Below are 19397 nucleotides of genomic sequence, written 5' to 3' on the forward strand. Positions count from 1 at the left end.
ATATAGATAGATAGATATATATATATATCTATCTATCTATATATATACACACAGTATATATATATATAAATCATGCATACATAAATATACATACATACACACATGTGTGAAATGACTAGCACATGCAAAGATATAGGAGGATGACATTATATACTAATCTCTACTATCCCTTTAAAAGTTAAGCCCCCCACACACGTCTGCCTTTTATTCTTTCCTTTTGGCCATTTATTAGTAGGGATTAACAAAATTGAGAGTTTTTTATTAGCCAAATCTTCTGTGAAATTTCACCATTTTTGACAAAATGCATTGGAGCCAACGGGAAAGGCAAAAGTAAGTGTTTTCTAGTTATTTTTAAGGGTGCACTTGGCTTTAACTGGCTCCCGAGATTAAAATAGGTCCTTTCAACTATTCTGGACTTTTTTTTGCCTAACAAACAGCCCCTTATTAGCCTCATTACTTTACATTTTTTTCTCTCAGAAGAAAAAAAAGACATTGAAAAGGGTCAAATTAAATTAAACACAACAGTTCACGATCAAATATCGATCAAATACACCAAAAAAGGGCAAGAAAATATAAAGAACATTATTGAAAAAGGCTAAGCTGCTCTAAATGCACTCTCCAAAAATATTTTAAAAAATCCTCACATTTAAGGAAAAATCAAAGAAAATGTTGTCTGAGCAAGCCAGTGAGCCAAACTTCAAGTTTTCAGTTTTTATAATAATTATTTTGCCGACAGTGAAATCAATAATTTATACTGTGAATAGTAAATTAAACTGTGAATAGTAAATTAAAAGCAATTAGCTAAACCGTAAAGAAAAATTATAGTAAATAATTGACACAAACTGTGATACAAATAATTATCTGACATCTAGCAAAAAAAAAAAATAGTGTTTTCATACAAAAGTTTAATAAATCATCTTACCTGGGAAGACATGGTGGCAGGTTGGGTAGTGTCTAGAAGGTAGCACAGGAGAAGTTCAGAGGATGGAATGTGCAGCCTCTCAATGAGAAGACAGCAGCAGAACAGGTAAGATCACCTCTCCTTCGCTGTTACCTCCTAAAGGATGCCATAGTCTGTAAAGGACCAGAGTGTGACATTATATACTGTCTGGCTCCTCCCTCCTGTCCCCAGCTCCGCCTCCAAGTAGAAAGTTCAGTACATCTATGATCTAGCTGTACCAGGTTCCCTCCAGATAAACCAGTATGTCTTTTTTGAAATGCACTCTGTACAGATGCTGTTCATCCTTCTTCACCCGTGGCACACAGAGGGATATGCTGCTGATACTGCAGGCTATTAAAACAAAATTATATAATAAACGTTTGCACAAGCTACTTGTGACATAAAGAAAACACAGTAAATGCTGCTTTCTTGTGTATGTAAACAAACACTTACAACCACCAACTGAAAATCAAGAGCACTTGCAAATTGCACACAAATTTTGTCACCATGTCCAAAATGTCAAAAACTAAATTAAAGAAAAAATCTCAATAAAAGAGATTGATAATAAAAACAAAAATTCCTGGTATACCAACATTTGCAGTCCCAGGGATTTTTGTTTCGATATTGATACACAGGGGAAGATTAACAAAGATTGGTTCACGCCAAAAATGCACTCATCCTGTGATAAAATAATAACATCACATTTTTTGTATGATGAAAGGGCCCTATGCAGCCCCCGAGACATTGTTTGCTTTGTGATATGATAGACTTGCATCAGTAAAAGATTTAGTTATATCACTGTTGGGGTGCCGGTGACTCTTTTGCTTATTAAAGGGTAACTCCACTTTCTCAGGTGAATTTGGGAGAATGGATTACCCCTCCAATCTGAACCCCATCACCCCCCCGCTATACATAACTTTCAGTGAATGCTCCTCTTCCTCCAGCGGCGCAGGTGTATTGACCGTACCCTGTACTGCCATGTAGCACAGCCCTGCCCTATGGATTTTTAATTTTGCCTGCAAATGGCGAGCAACCAGGCGCGTGGACACAGGACAGACTCTGTGGGACACAAATAGCAGTCTGCGCTGGAGCAGGGTCCGTCACCAGCATTGGAGGGACTGCTGAAAACAAATGGAAGGAAGATGTTCGGATCAAGAGGCATCACATAATTTAAGTCCTTACAGCAGCATTGGGGGGATTATCCTTTAATGTCACTTTAAGGAGCATTGACCATGTGGCTCCTGGGATTTGTGCATCCCTGTTTTAAAGTATGGTGTATATACACTGAGTGGCCAGATTATTATGACCACCTGACGTTTGTAGGCAAATTAGCTATAATTTCAACGTCCAAGTACTCACAGATACCAATTACTGGTACCTTTTTTTAATGTGACAGTTTCTCTTAAAAAACAATACAGACTAATAATTTCAGGACAGCGGTGGAGCGCCAGGGTCTAGCTACCAGCTGCAACCCTGGTAGTTCTCGTGAAAATGCCAAGTATCAGCACTGGTATCTGAACTGGTGTCTGAACATCCCTAAATAAATCTCCACCAAAATGTTCTAACTCATCAATATTATGTGCATCCAAATTGTAGTGGACGCTTTTGAAGTAATCTACTGGGAGAAGAGACCAACGTGCGATGAAAGATTTCACTACAATATATTTAGTTAGCCAAAATATAGTATCCCCCTAAATTCGAACTTCAACTTTTGTCCATGGCTAACGCATTACAACACTCTGCTGCTTCCAGATTATAGACACAACCTTGCGGCATACTGATCTTATATTATTCCTGCTTCTGTAAACTCTATGCGAATGAGCTAGTTCTGCCCTGTAGCCTGGAGGAGAGCGAGAACTGTACTGGTTTTACAGGTGAGGCAGATCGGGATATCGAGAGCTGGTAAACACTGGTTTTTAATATAAAGGAAGTGAGGCCAATTAAAGATTACAGGACAGAGGCAGCTCTTCAATGAGGTAGATGAAGGATACCCAGACGAGATAAAGAGACTGGAGGGGGGGGGGGGGGACTTGTGAGTTCTGGTAAACACAATTCACATGAAAATGTGTCAAATTAACCCCTTAGTGGCCGAGCCCTTTTTTTCGTTTTTTGTACCCATGATATAATCCACATTATAGGCCTGAAAATTACTTCAGCCCCCCACACATTCTATATTTTCTGAAAGCCAAGACCCCTGTAAAATACAATTTTGGCAGTTTTAAATTTTTACGTTGCACGATATTAGCGCAACGTATTATCAAACCCCAAAATGTAGTGAAGAATGCCCTTAAGTGCCCCAAAACACAATTCAATACCCATTTTTTTATAAAATATAAAAGATGAGGTTACAACAAGTAAATGGATACCCAACATGCCCAGGTTGTGTGCATCCGTGAAACTGCAACAAAATTTAGTACCCCAAAAAAGTCCATAGACGACGCTTTAAAACACTATGGGGTCTATTCACTAAGCTGCTGTAGGCAGCCGAGTGAATGACCGACCTGAAGTGAAGTGAGCCGAACACTGTTCGGCTATTCACTTCAGGCTGGTACGGCTGAAATCAGCCGTACATCGGCTTGCTTTGCGTGGTTTCGGGTCGGCCGAACATGCTCAGCAAGTTTGGCCGACCCGAAGTGCAGAAGGAGTTCGACTCAGCCGATCCAACATCTGAGCGGCATTCGGCTCGGCTGTTCTGCTCGGTCCCTCAGAGGTACCGAGCAGAACAGAAAAAGAGTGAAAAAAATTTAAAAAAGTAAATAGAAAATGATTGTGCGGAACCAGCAGTGACAGCTAGCTCCACCCAATAGTTTCCTATTGTCCGACGGCTCTGCTGCTGTAAAAAACAAACAAAAAAAACCTCTCCCGGGCGCTCTGGGAGCCTCCCGCTCCCGGCCGCCAAGGAGAGAAACACTGCTGTGTCTTTTTTTTTCTTTATTCTGACACGGAGCGATGTCAGAATATAAAACAAAAAAAAAAAATTCCCATTGAAATGCATTGCTACATTCCTATTGGCTATTTAAATTTCCAAAAGCCAATAGTAAACTAGCATTGTACCCGCCCTCTGCTGGATGGACCTGATGGAGAACTGCAGCAGAGGGCGGGTACAATGCTAGTTTACTATTGGCTATTGCAAATTGAAATAGCCAATAGTAAAGTACCAATGCTTTTCAATGGGAATTTTTTTTTTTCTTCTATTCTGACATCGCTCGTGTCAGGATAAAGAAAAAAAAGATACTGCGTTGTTTCTCTCCTCGGCGGCCGGGAGCAGGAGACTCCCGGGCGACAGGGAGAGTAGCTGGGGCCAAAGATAGCCGAAGATGAAGATGAAGAGCAAGGAGATTGTGATTTTGGATCTAGGAGGAGGGATGCACACATTTAATTTATTTCAGCACAGTGTCACTTGGTTCACGATATTGGGAAGTGTTTTCACAATTTTTTACATTCACATAGTGCAGTGGTTTTATTATTATAAGATCAAACTTATTGACAAAATGGAGTCTGAAAATGTGATTCAACAGGAATCATCAATTCTCTCTACACCCTTATGCTGGGCACACACCTTACAACCATCGCAAGACTTTTGTGTTGCGATGGTTGTAAGGTAATTAAAAAAACATACGATCTGCCTATCTTGGACAGGCAGATCGTACTTGCGATGATAGCAAGCCTGCCCCACTGAGGGGAAGGCTTCTGATGACTGCAATGCCGAATGGGCAGTGTGCGCTTGCGCACACCGGCCCGTCCGGCTTTTATCTTACAAACATGCTACACACCCGCCGAAAATCGTACGATTCTCGGCGGGTTTTCGAACATGTTCCTAAGATAAAAGTCGTGCGACCTTACAGTAGTAGAGGTCGCACGGCTTCCACACACCTTACGATAATCGTACGATCGCAGGATTTCCCGCGATTATCGTACGATTATCGCAAGGTGTGTGGGCACCTTTATGAAGTGTGGCTCAATCAGCAAGCCAATGCAAAGAGCAGAAAGTGTGCTTTACAATCGCTAGAACTAATACCTTGACTAATTTGACTGAAAATGAAAGCTGATTGTATAAAATTAGTTGCTGTACTGTGCACATGTTCACCACAATGTATTACTGAATTAGCCCATAGTACATTGGGTAAAAAAGCAACCGTTTATGAATTGATAAGACCCATTAAAATAAAATCCTGTTGGTGCGAGTTACTTGTTTCTTGCCCTGATATACTCCTCATCAGAGCATTCTTTGACGTCTGCTATGTTCTAGTGTGAACTGGAATGAATGATAGAGGAGTTTGAAAAGCTCCCAGTGAGAATTCCATTGGTAATTGTACAATGAAGAGCAGGAAATTCTTGCTCATCACTCCCAGCACTGCATTATCATTCTAAATATACTTTGTGCATGGCATGGCTTCCTGGAACTGAGTCTGTGAGTGGAACAGTATGTATTTGCATTAGTGGAATGTCTACACCGGCTATAGCTGCTTTACAGAAATGCTGATTGTAGGTTCCACCCAATGTCCACTCTTTGAGTAAAAATTATGCACAGGACATCTATAGTTATTTTTTATAGGGTCAGTCCACCCAGTGCTGACTTATTAGAACTAGAAGCAAGCTGAGGAGTTTAATCACTCACTGACTATTCATATCTTTTTGATAGTCTACTCTTAAGGGGTTTGGTATTCTAGGGCAGGGCTCAAAATTTCAAGTACTGAGTTACTAGCCAGGCCTTAAGAATTACTCGCCACAAGTTGCCCCACCTAACCCCTACCCTGCCCCAGCCTTAACTCCATCAGGTCAGCGGTGTGACGTACAGTACAGAGACCAGCGGTGTGACGTACAGTACAGAGACCAGCGGTGTGACACACAGTACAGAGACCAGCGGTGTGACGCACAGTACAGAGACCAGTGGTATGACGTAGAGTACAAAGGCCAGTGGTGCGATGCAAGGTGCAAAGGCCAGCGTTATGACGCACAGTACAAAAGTCAGCAGTACAGAGGTCAGTAATCTAGCGCAGAGTGCAGAGGTCAGTAATGTAACGCAGAGGTCAGCAGTGTAATGCAGAAAAAACAGGGACTTACAGTGCACATTTTTATCTGATTCAGGTGCTCTCTTCCTCTCCTGGTGGTGGTGGTGGGGGGGGGTGCATCAATGCTGCCTCCATGTGTAACAAGGTGGAGCCTCCAGCAGCCACGTTGAGCCTCCAGCAGCCACGTTGAGCCTCAGGTCCCGCACTTCAGAAATGTACAGAGATCAGCAGGATGACGCACAGTACAGAGGTCAGTAATGTAACGCACAGTGCAGAGGTCAGCAATAAGGCACAGCGCAGAGGTCAGCAATAACGCACAGTGCAGAGGTCAGCAATAAAATGCCTCCATGTACCGTGGTGAAGCCTCTAGCAGCCTCATTGAGCCTCCCTTCAGGTCCCGCGCTGCAGAAATGTACAGAGTTCAGTGGTGTGACGGAGAGTACAGATGCCAACGGTATAACACACAACACAGAGGTCAGCAGTATGACGCACAATGCAGAGGTCAACAGTACAGAGATCAGTAATGTATCGCACAGTACAGAAGTCAGCAGTATGATGTGCAGTACAGAGGTCAGTAATGTAACGCACAGTATAGAGATCAGCAGTATGATGCACAGTGCAGAGGTACAGTGGTCAGCAGTACAGAGGTCAGTAATGTAACACACAGTATTGAGGTCAGTAATGTAACACTCAGTACAGAGGTCAGCAGTACGGAGGTCAATAATGTAATGCACAGTACAGAGGCCAGCAGTACAGAAGTCAATAACGTAACATACAGTATTGAGGTCAGTAATGTAACACACAGTACAGAGGTCAGTAATTTAACGCACAGTACAGAGGTCAGTAATTTAACGCACAGTACAGAGGTCAGTAATGTAACATACAGTACAGAAGTCAGCAATGTAACACACAGTACTGAGGTCAGCAGTACAGAAGTCAGCAATGTAACACACAGTAATGAGGTCAGTAATTTAACACACAGTACAGAGGTCAGTAATGTAACGCACAGTACAAAGGTCAGTAATGTAACACACAGTACAGAGGTCAGCAGTATGATGTGCAGTACAGAGGTCAGTAATGTAACGCACAGTATAGAGATCAGCAGTATGATGCACAGTGCAGAGGTACAGTGGTCAGCAGTACAGAGGTCAGTAACGTAACACACAGTATTGAGGTCAGTAATGTAACATATAGTACAGAAGTCAGCAGTACAGAAGTCAGCAATGTAACACACAGTACTGAGGTCAGTAATTTAGCGCACAGTACAGAGGTCAGTAATGTAACGCTAGGATGAAGGAAAGGACCTCCACGGTAGTTTTCTCAGAGATACTGCCGGTGCCAAGAGCCACTCCGGACAGACAGCGCGAGTTGAGGGAGCTTAACAAGTGGCTCCGGAGCTGGTGTCAGAAGGAAGGTTTTGGTTTAAGGTCAGTGGTGTAATGCAGAAAGAACATGGACTTAAAGTGCATGTAGCTGATGTGACTCAGGTACCCTCTTTCTCTCCTGGTGGTGGTGGGAAGGGGAGTACAGCAATGTATCCTCCATGTCCGACGTGAAACCTCCCTCCTGTCCTGCCTCTCCCGCGCTGTCCTGCCAGTCTGCCAATAGAATATCTGCAGCCTTCCTCCCAGCCTATGGAAGCTGAGGGTGGAGGAAGCTGCCTGTGACCGGAGGAGCCGCCGGTGTAAGAGAACACACCCAAACTGATTCTTCTCATCGGCCGCTCTATAGCGGCAGCAGCCAAGGATAAGAAGAGAGAACTGACACGGTAATCGCCGCTACTGAATCGGCGGCAGTCCCCCCAACCCCACAAGCAGGAAGTAAGAGACATCTTACCAACAGGACCCTTGTCTACGATCTCAAATATTAAAATACATGTGCTGGCTATACACACACTTTAATTGTAGAATAAAAGTTGAGGTTACACTTTCTGTTCTAGGAAGGCAATGTTGCATTTCACTGCGTATTCTTATGGAATTTAGCATGCATTACCACAACAGGAAAACCTGGAGGGAATTTGTTAGTAACATAATGCGTCACCCTGGAAAGATAATGAATACTTAATTCTAGCAGAATCTAGCAGAAATGAAAGTTTCTGCCTATTTATTTCACAATTATTATCCTTGGTGTTTGAGGAAATATCACTGTACACCTACACCTACTTTGGATATGCCATAATACATTTAAATATACTGAGGGGAATTGATTAAAACTGGAGCAGACAAAATCTGGAGCAGGTGTGCATGGCAACCAATCAGCTTCTTTTTTTTTCATTTTAAATTCTTAACTGATCAAACCGAAGAGAGAAGCTGATTGATTACCATGCACAAATGCTGCAGATTTTGTCTGCTCCAGTTTTGATCAATTCCCCCAACTGTGTTTTACATGTTTGCATTTTCGTCTAGACCAATTACTTGGTGGGGACACGGAGTAGAACACTGTGGTTTATTACATGGTCCATTTTAATTAAAGGAAGATAGGGTATTTTCTAGACATGTGCAATTTGTTTCGTTACGAATCGAAATTCGGAGGAAATTTCGTAAATTCGGAGATTCAGATGTATCCGAATTACAGATATAATGATTGCAAACAAATCCGAATTTCCGATCCGTTTTTTCTGACGAACTTTTGTTGCAGCAAAGTGACATTTGAGAACAAAAAAAGTGTTTTTCCCTCTTAAATGTCACTTTGCTGCAACGAACGAACGAAACGAATTAGAAACAAAATTTCGTACGGATTTTCGCTAACGAATTTCATCCGAATTCCAAAACGAATTGCCTTTCGGACCCAAATTCCGAAAAACTAAATAAAGCAAAATCCGAATCAAAACAAAACAATTTTTTTGCTGCTGCACATGTCTAGTATTTTCTAGGTACCCAGGTCCAGATTAAGGGCAACTAATGCCTAACCACAGCCCAACAACAGTGCCTCCCTTGGTCTCTACAATGCTTAAGGCATGGTTCCCACCTGGGTGTTTTACAGCACGTAGGAACGCGCTGCAAAACGCCCTACGCCCAAAGAAGTATAGGAGCTTCTTTGGGGCATATTTGCCGTGCGTATCCATTGGGATACAACCAGGTAGCCCTTGGAAACGCGCGTTTGTCACACGTTTTTTTTAACCGCAAACCGCCGTACAAACGTGCGGCACGAAGCGCGCGACAAACGCGCATATTCGATACGCCTAGGTGTGAACCCAGCCTAACTGAGAAGACATTAGGACTCAATGGGGTTGATTTACTAGAGGCAAATCAGATGTACTGGTTCTGAAAATGTCAGTTTCTTGACTTTCATGCTAATCCAAAAGCTTTGATATTTTCTGGACTGCTGAACTGGGAAAAGAATATAGGTATCAAGAGTTCTGATTGCTCTATACCTGGTCTGGTTGTGTTATACGGGAGGTGCTGATGTTATAGACAGCCAGGCAACTAACCTTTTCAGAAGGAGTTCAGCAAAAGCAGCATGCATATTTCTCTTAGGTTTCCTTTATAGAGGACAATTCCTTTCTTTATTTTGACAATTGCAGGATATCCTTAGGGAAAAGAGAAAACATTTATTCAGAATAAGACCTACTCATATTCTAGGCTTGAAATGTTTAAGAGCTCTATGCAGAGGTGAAGCTAGACATTCCGTCACCCGGGGCAAAGACTCAGAGTTGCTCCCAAGCCAGAAGAAGATCTTCATCCAAACCCCCCTGCCTCTTCCCCACACTTCAGGGCTCTCCTTCTTTTGTCGCGGCAGGGCCACTCTTGTTCCACCACAGAGGTGAGGCTTTAAATCACCTCATTCGCCAGTTCTGCTTTGTGAAGTGATTTCAAGCCTTACCTCCCTACTGGATCAGGAGAGGTGCTGCCACACTAAAAGAAGAGAGCACAGAAGCGGGTCTAAAGACACCAATCCACCACAGAGGTCCGTTATGCAGCAATACATTATACAGCAGTGCAGAATACCATCAGCTACAGAGGACTACAAATCCCAACAATGCATTATACAGGAATGCCAAATACCACCAGCTATAGAGGACTACAAATCCCAGCAATACATTATACAGCAATGCGGGATACCATCAGCCATAGAGAACTACAAATCCCAACAACACATTATACAGCAATGCAGAATACCACCAGCTATAGAGGAGTAAAAATCCCAGCAGTAAATTATACAGAAATGCAGAATAATACCACGAGCTACAGAGGACTACAAATCCTAGCAATACATTACTATTACAGCCACTGCTGAGTCAGTGACAACCAGCAGATGCGGTGGAGGAGGATGGGCCCGTCGTCGGCAGTGGAGGAGGAGCCGAGGCCCGGCAATAGTGGAGGGAGAGGCAGGCCTGGCGGTGGAGTAGGAGGCAAGGCCCATCGGTGACCAGGAAGAGGCGCGGCCCGGCAGTGTAGAAGGCTGCAGTGGATCGAGGCTGACAGTTAAGAGATGTTCAGGGGTATGACTAGTCCACCTGAGACCCTGCAAAACACAATAGAGAGTCTGTGGTGGGCTGTGTGGGATCTCAGGTGGGCTCTGCAAGGGGCGTAACTAGAAATCACAGGGCCCCACGCAAACTTTTGCTATGGGGCCCTGTTATTTCTAGTTATGACCCTGGCGCAGAGGTCTGCGGTTTGATGCACAGTACAGAGGTCAGCGGTGTGATGCACAGTGCAGAGGTCAGCGGTGTGACGCACAGTGCAGAGGTCAGCGGTGTGACGCACAGTGCAGAAGTCAGCGGTGTAATGTACAGTACAAATATCAGCGGTGTGACACACAGTACAGATGTCAGCGGTGTGACGCACAGTACAGAGTTCAGCGGTGTGACGCACACTGCAGAGGTCTGTCGCACAGTACAGGGGTGAGCAGTGTGACGCACAGTACAGAGGTCAGTGGTGAGATGCACAGTACATAGGTCAGCAGTGTGACGCACAGTACAGAGGTCAGCAGTGTGACTCAGAAAGGGAATTACCATGCACACAGTTGATCTAATTCCAGTGCTCTGTCCTCTTGCCCTCTTCCTGGTGTGGGGGGGGGGCAGCAATGTTGCCTCCATATTATAAGGGAATGCCTACAGCTTCCTCCTTGTCCCCTGACTTCAGGTCCCGCTCTTCTGCTCTAAGCCATCCAATGGAAGGTCTGCAGCCTCCCTCCCAGCCTATGGATGTTCAGCAAACCCAGCCTTAAACCCAGGTTTGGCGACCATCCAAATGAACCGAAATCAGGACCACCTGGGTTCTTAGCAGCCCACACATTGTCATTGTTGCTAGGATGCTAGAGGCTGGTCCACACAGGGAGGAATTTATCAAAATTGGAGCAGACAAAATCTGGAGCAGCAGTGCATGGCAACCAATCAGCTTTTATCTTTCATTTTCAAATCAATCTTAACTGAACAAACTGCAGAGGAGAAGCTAATGGTTGCCATGGGTAACTACTCCAGATTCTGTCTGCTTCAGTTTCTGCTTCTCTTTTTATTTGGGAGAAGCCTAAATGGGCTGTAGAATGAGGCACAGCTGATCACCGGATTGGCCCTGGGGGATGTATCAATGCAAAAAACACTTTTAAAAAATACCGCTTTAAAGGAGCAGTGATTTTAACATTGCTTAAAGTGAAATAATAAATGGGAAAATTGCTTTAAATATCATTGGGGGGGTCCCCTTAAACTGCCTGTAAAGTGGCAGATCTGTACAATATATAGAACATGCTGCAGCAAAAATTAGATTTATAAAGAAAAAAAAAAGTGTGCGGTCCCCCCTCCCAACCTCTGCACTGTAAGTCAAACATCAGTCTCTGTACAAAGTCACATCAGTCTCTAGACATGTGCAATTCGTTTTGTTCCGAAACGAAATTCGGACGAAGTTTCGGAAATTCGGACATTCGGATGTATCTGAATTCCGAATTACAGATATAATGAATGCAAAGGAATCCGAACTTTAGTTTCCGAAATTCATTAGCGGTAGTTCGTTTCTTATTTGTTTTGTTCATTCATTCATTCGTTGCAGCAAAGTGGCATCAGAGAAGGTGAAAACACTTTTTTTCTCCACAAATGTTACTTTGCTGCAACGACTGAACGAATGAACGAAACGAATAAAAAGCGAATAAGAAACGAACGTTCGAACGAACTACCGCTGACAAATTTTGTCCAAATTACGAATTGACTTTCACACCCACATCCCAAAAAAACGTAATAACACAAAATCAGAATTGAAACGAAACAAAAACTAAACATTTTTTTTGCCAGTGCACATGTCTATCAGTCTCTGTACAAAGGAGACTCTACACTCTAATTTCCCCCCACAGTAATACACTATTATTATTATACATTTATATAGCTCTGACATATACCACAGTGCTGTACAGAGAACACTGAGCCAGTTACAGTACATCAGTCTCTGTACAGAGGAGCTTACACTCTAATGCAGAATACCATCAGCTATAGAGGACTAAAAATCCTAGCAATACATTATACAGCAATGCAGAATAATAGTATATGAATTTGATACATACTCTGTGCTGCCGCTCTGCTCTGAGGTACCACCCTAAAGTCTCGGGCAAAGGGTCTCAGGAGGGGAAGATGAGCAACTGGCGGAAGCCCTGTAAAAAGGCGCCATGTGGTTCTTCAGAAGGCTGCTGCGCGGGACCTAACACAGGACAGCAGTGTGACACAGAGGTCAGCGGTGTGACTTATAGTGTGCAGGTCAGTGGTGTGCTGCAGAGTGCAGAGGTCAGCGCTGTGACGCACAGTGTAGAGGTCAGCGGTTTGACTAACAGTGCAGAGGTCAGCAGTGTGACGCAGAGGTCAGTGGTGTGATCTACAGTGCAGAGGTCAGCAGTGTGATGCAGAGGTCAGCGGTGTGACTTACAGTGCAAGTTAGAGCCGACAGATCCCTGATCTGTGGGGTCTCACCAGTGCTCTGAAGCGGTCTAACCAGGCTGGTGAGATCCCACAGAACCTTGCTACCCTGGTGTGGCCCCCTCAGAGCCCTGGTGAGACCCCTCAAAGCCCTGGTGAGACCCCTCAAAGCCCTGGTGAGACCCCTCAAAGCCCTGGTGAGACCCCTCAAAGCCCTGGTGAGACCCCTCAAAGCCCTGGTGAGACCCCTCAAAGCCCTGGTGAGACCCCTCAAAGCCCTGGTGAGACCCCTCAAAGCCCTGGTGAGACCCCTCAAAGCCCTGGTGAGACCCCTCAAAGCCCTGGTGAGACCCCTCAAAGCCCTGGTGAGACCCCTCAAAGCCCTGGTGAGACCCCTCAAAGCCCTGGTGAGACCCCTCAAAGCCCTGGTGAGACCCCTCAAAGCCCTGGTGAGACCCCTCAAAGCCCTGGTGAGACCCCTCAAAGCCCTGGTGAGACCCCTCAAAGCCCTGGTGAGACCCCTCAAAGCCCTGGTGAGACCCCTCAAAGCCCTGGTGAGACCCCTCAAAGCCCTGGTGAGACCCCTCAAAGCCCTGGTGAGACCCCTCAAAGCCCTGGTGAGACCCCTCAAAGCCCTGGTGAGACCCCTCAAAGCCCTGGTGAGACCCCTCAAAGCCCTGGTGAGACCCCACAGAACCCTGCTACCCTGGTGAGGCCCCCTCAGAGCCCTGGTTTAACCAGGGCTTTCTGTGGTCTCACCAGGGCCCTGAAGGGGCCTTACCAGGCTGTTGAGACCCCACAGAGCACCGGTGAGAACCTATGGAGCCCTGGTGCGGTTGAGACCCTATCTCGCCCTGGTGAGACCCTACAGAGCTCTGGTTTAACCAGGGCTTTGTGGGGTCTCATCAGGGCACTAAGGGGGTTTCATCAGGGCACTAAAGGGGTCTCACCAGGGCTTTGAGGGGTCTCCCCAGGGCTCTGCGGGACTAACAAGGATGGTTAGACCCCACAGGGCCCTGAGGAGACCCCACAGAACCCTGCTACCCTGGTGAGGCCCCCTCAGAGCCCTGGTTTAACCAGGGCTTTCTGTGGTCTCACCAGGGCGAGATAGGGTCTCACCAGCACCAGGGCTCCGTAGGGTCTCACCGGTGCTCTGTGGGGTCTCACCAGCACCAGGGCTCCGTAGGGTCTCACCGGTGCTCTGTGGGGTCTCACCAGCACCAGGGCTCCGTAGGGTCTCACCGGTGCTCTGTGGGGTCTCACCAGCACCAGGGCTCCGTAGGGTCTCACCGGTGCTCTGTGGGGTCTCACCAGCACCAGGGCTCCGTAGGGTCTCACCGGTGCTCTGTGGGGTCTCACCAGCACCAGGGCTCCGTAGGGTCTCACCGGTGCTCTGTGGGGTCTCACCAGCACCAGGGCTCCGTAGGGTCTCACCGGTGCTCTGTGGGGTCTCACCAGCACCAGGGCCTCACCAGGGCTCTGAAGGGGCCTAACCAGGCTGTTGAGACCCCACAGAGCCCTGTTTTAAACAGGGCTCTAAGGGGTCTCACCAAGGGGTCTTCCTCAGACCACACTTTGCAGAGGTGCCTTGACGCGGCAGTGTGGCTTCTAACCTGTAGAGACGCCTATGCCGGTTATAGATTCATGCATGTACCATTTTTTCTACCCTTCATTCATTAACCTCCCTGGCGGCAATCCCGAGTGTGGCTCGGGGTTAATTTTCAGTACCATAAGTGGTAACCCCAAGCCACACTCGGGAATATAGCGTAGCGTTTCTTACCTTGTTCGCGATCCCCGCTGGGTCCTCCGGCCGATGCCGACATCCGTCTTCCGGGTTCCGTCCCTTGCGAGTGTCCGCGTCGCAGGGGGAACCCGCAGGAAGTTTAAATGTTACAAACAAACAAACAAAAAAAAACAGATAGAACAAAAAAGGAAAAAAAAATATAATAATCATACCGCCAGGGAGGTTAAAAAAAAAATCCCACACAAACATTAAAAAAAACACAATAAAAAAACACACACGCAACTAGCAATAGTTAATTACAAAAATGTCCCCCTCTCCTGCTTACCTGTTTTGCAGGAAGGGGGGCTGCATTCCTGGGGTCCAGTGTGGCACTTGGATTATCCTGATGGTCGAGTGGAGGATCAGTGTGATCTGCATCTCAGGCTGATGCAGACCATACTAATCGATCCCTGCTAGTCATTGGCGGCACCACGAGGGAGCGATCAGTATGATCTGCATCAGCAAGAGTGGCAGTTCATACTGATTCCCCACTGGACCACCAGGGAATGATTTTCATTTAATATATTGCTGTTTCGGCACTGAGATGTGGGCACTTGCGGCGGCCATCTTTGAAAACCTAATGTGCAGTCAGTCACAGGGGACACCGGGGACAATTGCAGGGGGACACCAGGGGGACACCCGCACAGAGCACCCCAGGTGAGGATCTGGAGTGTGCGGGCCCCGGCTTCCTTCGGTGCTTCGGGGGCCCGGCCGCCTCCACCTCCTGCCAGTCACCTGTACGGTCAGCTGATACTTTTGTTAGGCTCCCGGGCCCCTCAGGCAGGCCTGGGCCCCTTACTTGACTATCAGCCGTACCCCCCTGACGGTGGCCCTGCCTGGAAAAGCACCCTCCCAGTGCCGAGGACATGTGGCCTGGTATGGTGGGGGGGGGGTGCTCGCTCGTCCCCTCTCTTTCCTGCCCTGCCAGGCCTGTGCTCGGATCAAGGCTCTTCGTTCGGCTCACTTCGGCTGGGTTAATCACTCGGGTGCCTTCAGCAGCTTTGTGAATAAGCCCCTGTATCTTTCTGCAGCTCATCCTTGCCGTCATCAACACAATATTACCATTGCACAACTACAGAGGTCTGAAAATTAACTTCAGATTTCACTTCTGTGTGTGGAAATCTCTTGTATGGGGAAGCTTTCTGTAGTCCGCATTCACCTGTTAAGTCTGTGAATTTATCCTGAGAATAAAGTGTCCTCAAACCACACCACCTTATCAGATTACCCCCCTACTATTGAAAGCAATGGCCATGCATTTTGACTGCTTTGTAAATTTCATGAGAGCATGGCCAGTGGAACAAGCACTTAACTGATCAAAAACAATGGGTGGAATTTATCAAAACTGGAGCAGTTGCATATAGCAACCAATCAGCTTCTCTCTTTAGTTCAGCTACATTTTGAAAATGAAAGAGAGAAGCTGACTGGTTGCCCTGGGCAACTGCTCCAGATTCTGTCTGCTCTGGTTTTGATACATTCCCCTCAATTCATCTTCTTTGTTGCTTACGTGAACTGGGGTCTTTTCTATACTTTTTAGATAAACACGTAAATTAGGATTAGCCCAATAAGAAATAATTTATGTGTGTTAAATAATAAGTGTGTGTCATTGATTTGATCACATCTGCATAAAGTTAATTACATACTTACACGGGGGAAGCAATATTTGTTTTTGTTACAGATACAGGCTCTGTGCCTGCTTGAAAGTGCTGCAGAGTGGTTGGCCTTTGCCAATTGTCATACTGCATATCTCCACGACAGTGTCTAATTAAGCAAAATAAACTTTCAGCATTCTTTTGGCATGCAATTTTCTGCCTAGGCATTAGGTTACAGGAGGGAGCTCAGGGACTGGAGATTTTTTAATTTAGGGCAGGAGTAAAAGAGAAAAGGTTGTTTTAAAACTGTAGCGCTCCCCCTTCCCAGTCAGCGCAATCCCAACACAGGATAACACTACCGGTGGCTCTGAAGGGGTGATCTACAGTAAACTAAACTAACGGGTCTCCATGTCTTTCCTCTATAAGAAACCTCTACTATGGATCCACAGCACACCAGCACACCTTGAGTACTAGGGTCGGTTGCTATGGCTTAAGACAGTTCCGGTTCTTTGCGTCTAGGGATATTGTTGCTCTCTTTACCCATCAGCACTTACCGCCCTTCCATTGAACGATTGAAGGCCCAGTCTGTGGTTATGATGCTTGAAACAATTATTGGAGAACTTCAGGAAAAGAGGTAGAGGAGGGTTAGGCTTATCCAGGCAGATGTAGACTCCATGGCTTTTCAGAGAGTGTGGCTTCCATACACAGCAGGTCAAACACCTGACACAGCATTACTTGAGGTAGAAGCTACTTGTCTTTAGCAGTAGCAACCCTTGGACCTTATGCCACCAGGTTCCAGAGTGATTCCATAGCTAGTCCCCAGGCTTTGAGGCCTGGTCCGCTTAGGCAGTTCAGGGCAGCCTTCCCACAGGCAGGGCCTGGGGGAGGAAGAGGGAGCTCACATGGCCCACCCCGAGAATTGCATGCACCACTGGCTATCGTTCAACAGTGATTGGCTGGGAAAGGATATCTACTCCTAGCAATCCCATTGGTTGCTCTGTTCTATCACCAGTGCACACCCTGCACTAACTCTGGCAGCTGACAGATGGCAAGAAATAATAGATTGTTTAGGGGGAAAACCACATGAACCCATACTACAAATTAGTATATGACCACATATTTTTAGCAGGGAGAAGCACCAAGACCAAGCTGTGACTGACAGCTTCTTGGTTAACAATTGGGAGCCAGCAGCTCTGCCTCCAGATCACATGATCACTATGATATCCATAGCTAGCCATTCATTGTGTTTTTTTCTCCCCAATAGAGGAAAAGTCTGTAAAAAAAGAAAATAATATGTCTGTTAAAAAATAAGTTAGGGCTTAATCTAGGTAAGTGTTAGGGCTCCTTCACACAGATGTACTCAGCTGTACATTGTGCGCCCCGAAGTGACAGCTGGTGCCTGCAGCCACCTAAACAACTCAATGACAGGACGCGGCTGTAAGATGCTACATGCTATCCCGAACTTGCACATACACTCCCCTGGATGCATTCTGTTGTTTTTTTATTGTGCCTCATGGTAAAAGAAAGAAATATATAGCTAAAGTTTAAAATTATATATTTGACACCAAACGAAGGCCCAATTCACCCTGAACAAAACAAGGGATAATTCACCTACACTAAGTAGTTGCAAAGATATGTACAGTTTTACTGATGCTGATGCTTTGTGTAAGTCAAGGAACAATCCAAAAGTAAAAAATATAAATTATATTAAAAATCCAAATTATGTGATGGGTCCTCCTACTGCTGAAAGGTAGTTCTTAAAATAGATTTTTGCATTGGTACCCGCCCCTCCTGGGCAGTGCCCAGCTTTCCATACCCTTGGTTTGTCAATCACTTGACTTGACTTGAATGGGGCTCTGATTAAAGATCACAATGTTTGGAATTTACCTCAAGTTTGACAAACAGCCCATGAGTTTAACACAAGCAAATTCGCTCCTCACTACTAGATATCTTTATCAAGAAATAGAAGAAAAAAGGACAAAGATTAATGGCATTGTTTGCAAACTTGCTTTATATGTCTGGCTATCCAAAAGGAGCTAAAAGTTTTGAAAAGTGCATATACCCATCAAGATTGTGCAATGTATGTCAAGTGTCATCTTCAGTTTTGCAGTTGATCTGGATTTTGTTTGATTTCTTACAAGCAATGTGTTGTAATTTTAGAACAATGGAAAGAATCCCAGCTGTCGTAGGTGTAGCCCTCGCAATGTACGGGGTACTCAATGTTCATTTCAGGAAAAACGTGCACAGATGAGAAACCTACTTGTAGCAGACTGAACTGGTCGTCTGCATTTCAATTGTAGGAGGTACTCAACTTTAATTTATGAAAATTTGTGCGTAGATTAGAAACCTACCTGTGACAGACTGAACCAGTCCTCTTCAGTAAAGGGTTTTTTTTTGTCAGAAATAATTTGACAGCCTTGAGGCCAATGTAATGACAATCACATGTTGTACATGAATTGCCCTAAATTGCCTAGCGTATGTACAAAATCACTAATGTCCATGCAATGTAAAAGAGGTTTCGGCAGTAACATAAAGTCACTGTATACTTTTAGACGGTGTCTTTGCAGCTCAGGATCCCTAATCCCTGGACTGCTATAACTGGTAAGTTGCAACACTTCCCGATAGTGACAAATGAAGATCAATTTCCTGCCTGTTCCTACTGGCCTTTTTTAGATATAAGGGGATTTTTTTAGATAGTGTATTAGGTGCTATTGCTCACTTTATGTAGATGTGAGGTTTTCAAATCAATGACACACAATGATAAAATGATTTATTGGTTTTAATTAATCGGGCTGGTAGACTTGCACTGAGAAAGAAGCTGTAGAGATGCTGGCTCCAGAGCTGTTACTTTGATTCTTTCTTTACTATCTGGTACCCTGGAGCCGATCATGCAGCCTGGGGGCTGAATGCATCCATTTGACACTTTTTTTGAGACTCTTGGGACTTCTACAGTCAGTGTTTTTGCTGCCCTATTGCCTTGTAATAGCAGTAATTTCTAACAGTCTCGTAATGTGTCCTCAGACTATGAATGTCTGCTAAAGCATGTCCCCAGTCACCAAAAACTGAATTTCTGATTTTTGTTCTTGCCATCTCCATCTCCTGCAGCATGTCTACACTTTCTGACTATGTCTTGTAGTCTTTCACTCTCTTCTGTTGCATGTGCCAATAGTCTCTGAAAGGTTTATGTTGCATTACATTTACTGAATATGATGTGTGGCCCTCTGGTGTTGTCAGAGGG

The 19397-nt window shown here is 45.3% G+C and overlaps 1 protein-coding gene across 1 annotated transcript in view; it reads right to left on the reverse strand.

The window, feature by feature from the left end:
* Positions 1-14610, reverse strand: part of LOC108790966 (potassium-transporting ATPase alpha chain 2-like) — a 27332-nt gene extending 12722 nt beyond the window's left edge. Inside the window, exons 1-2 of the mRNA XM_018561326.1 lie at positions 14568-14610; positions 923-954 (exon numbers count right to left, since the gene is read on the reverse strand). Coding sequence (XP_018416828.1) covers positions 923-954; positions 14568-14610 — 75 coding nt within the window. The remainder of the gene's footprint in view (positions 1-922; positions 955-14567) is intronic.
* Positions 14611-19397: the final 4787 nt, after the last annotated feature.

This window comes from Nanorana parkeri, unplaced genomic scaffold, assembly GCF_000935625.1.
Source record: "Nanorana parkeri isolate BGI_ZX_2015 unplaced genomic scaffold, ASM93562v1 scaffold517, whole genome shotgun sequence".
In the NCBI taxonomy this organism is placed as follows: Eukaryota; Metazoa; Chordata; class Amphibia; order Anura; family Dicroglossidae; genus Nanorana; species Nanorana parkeri.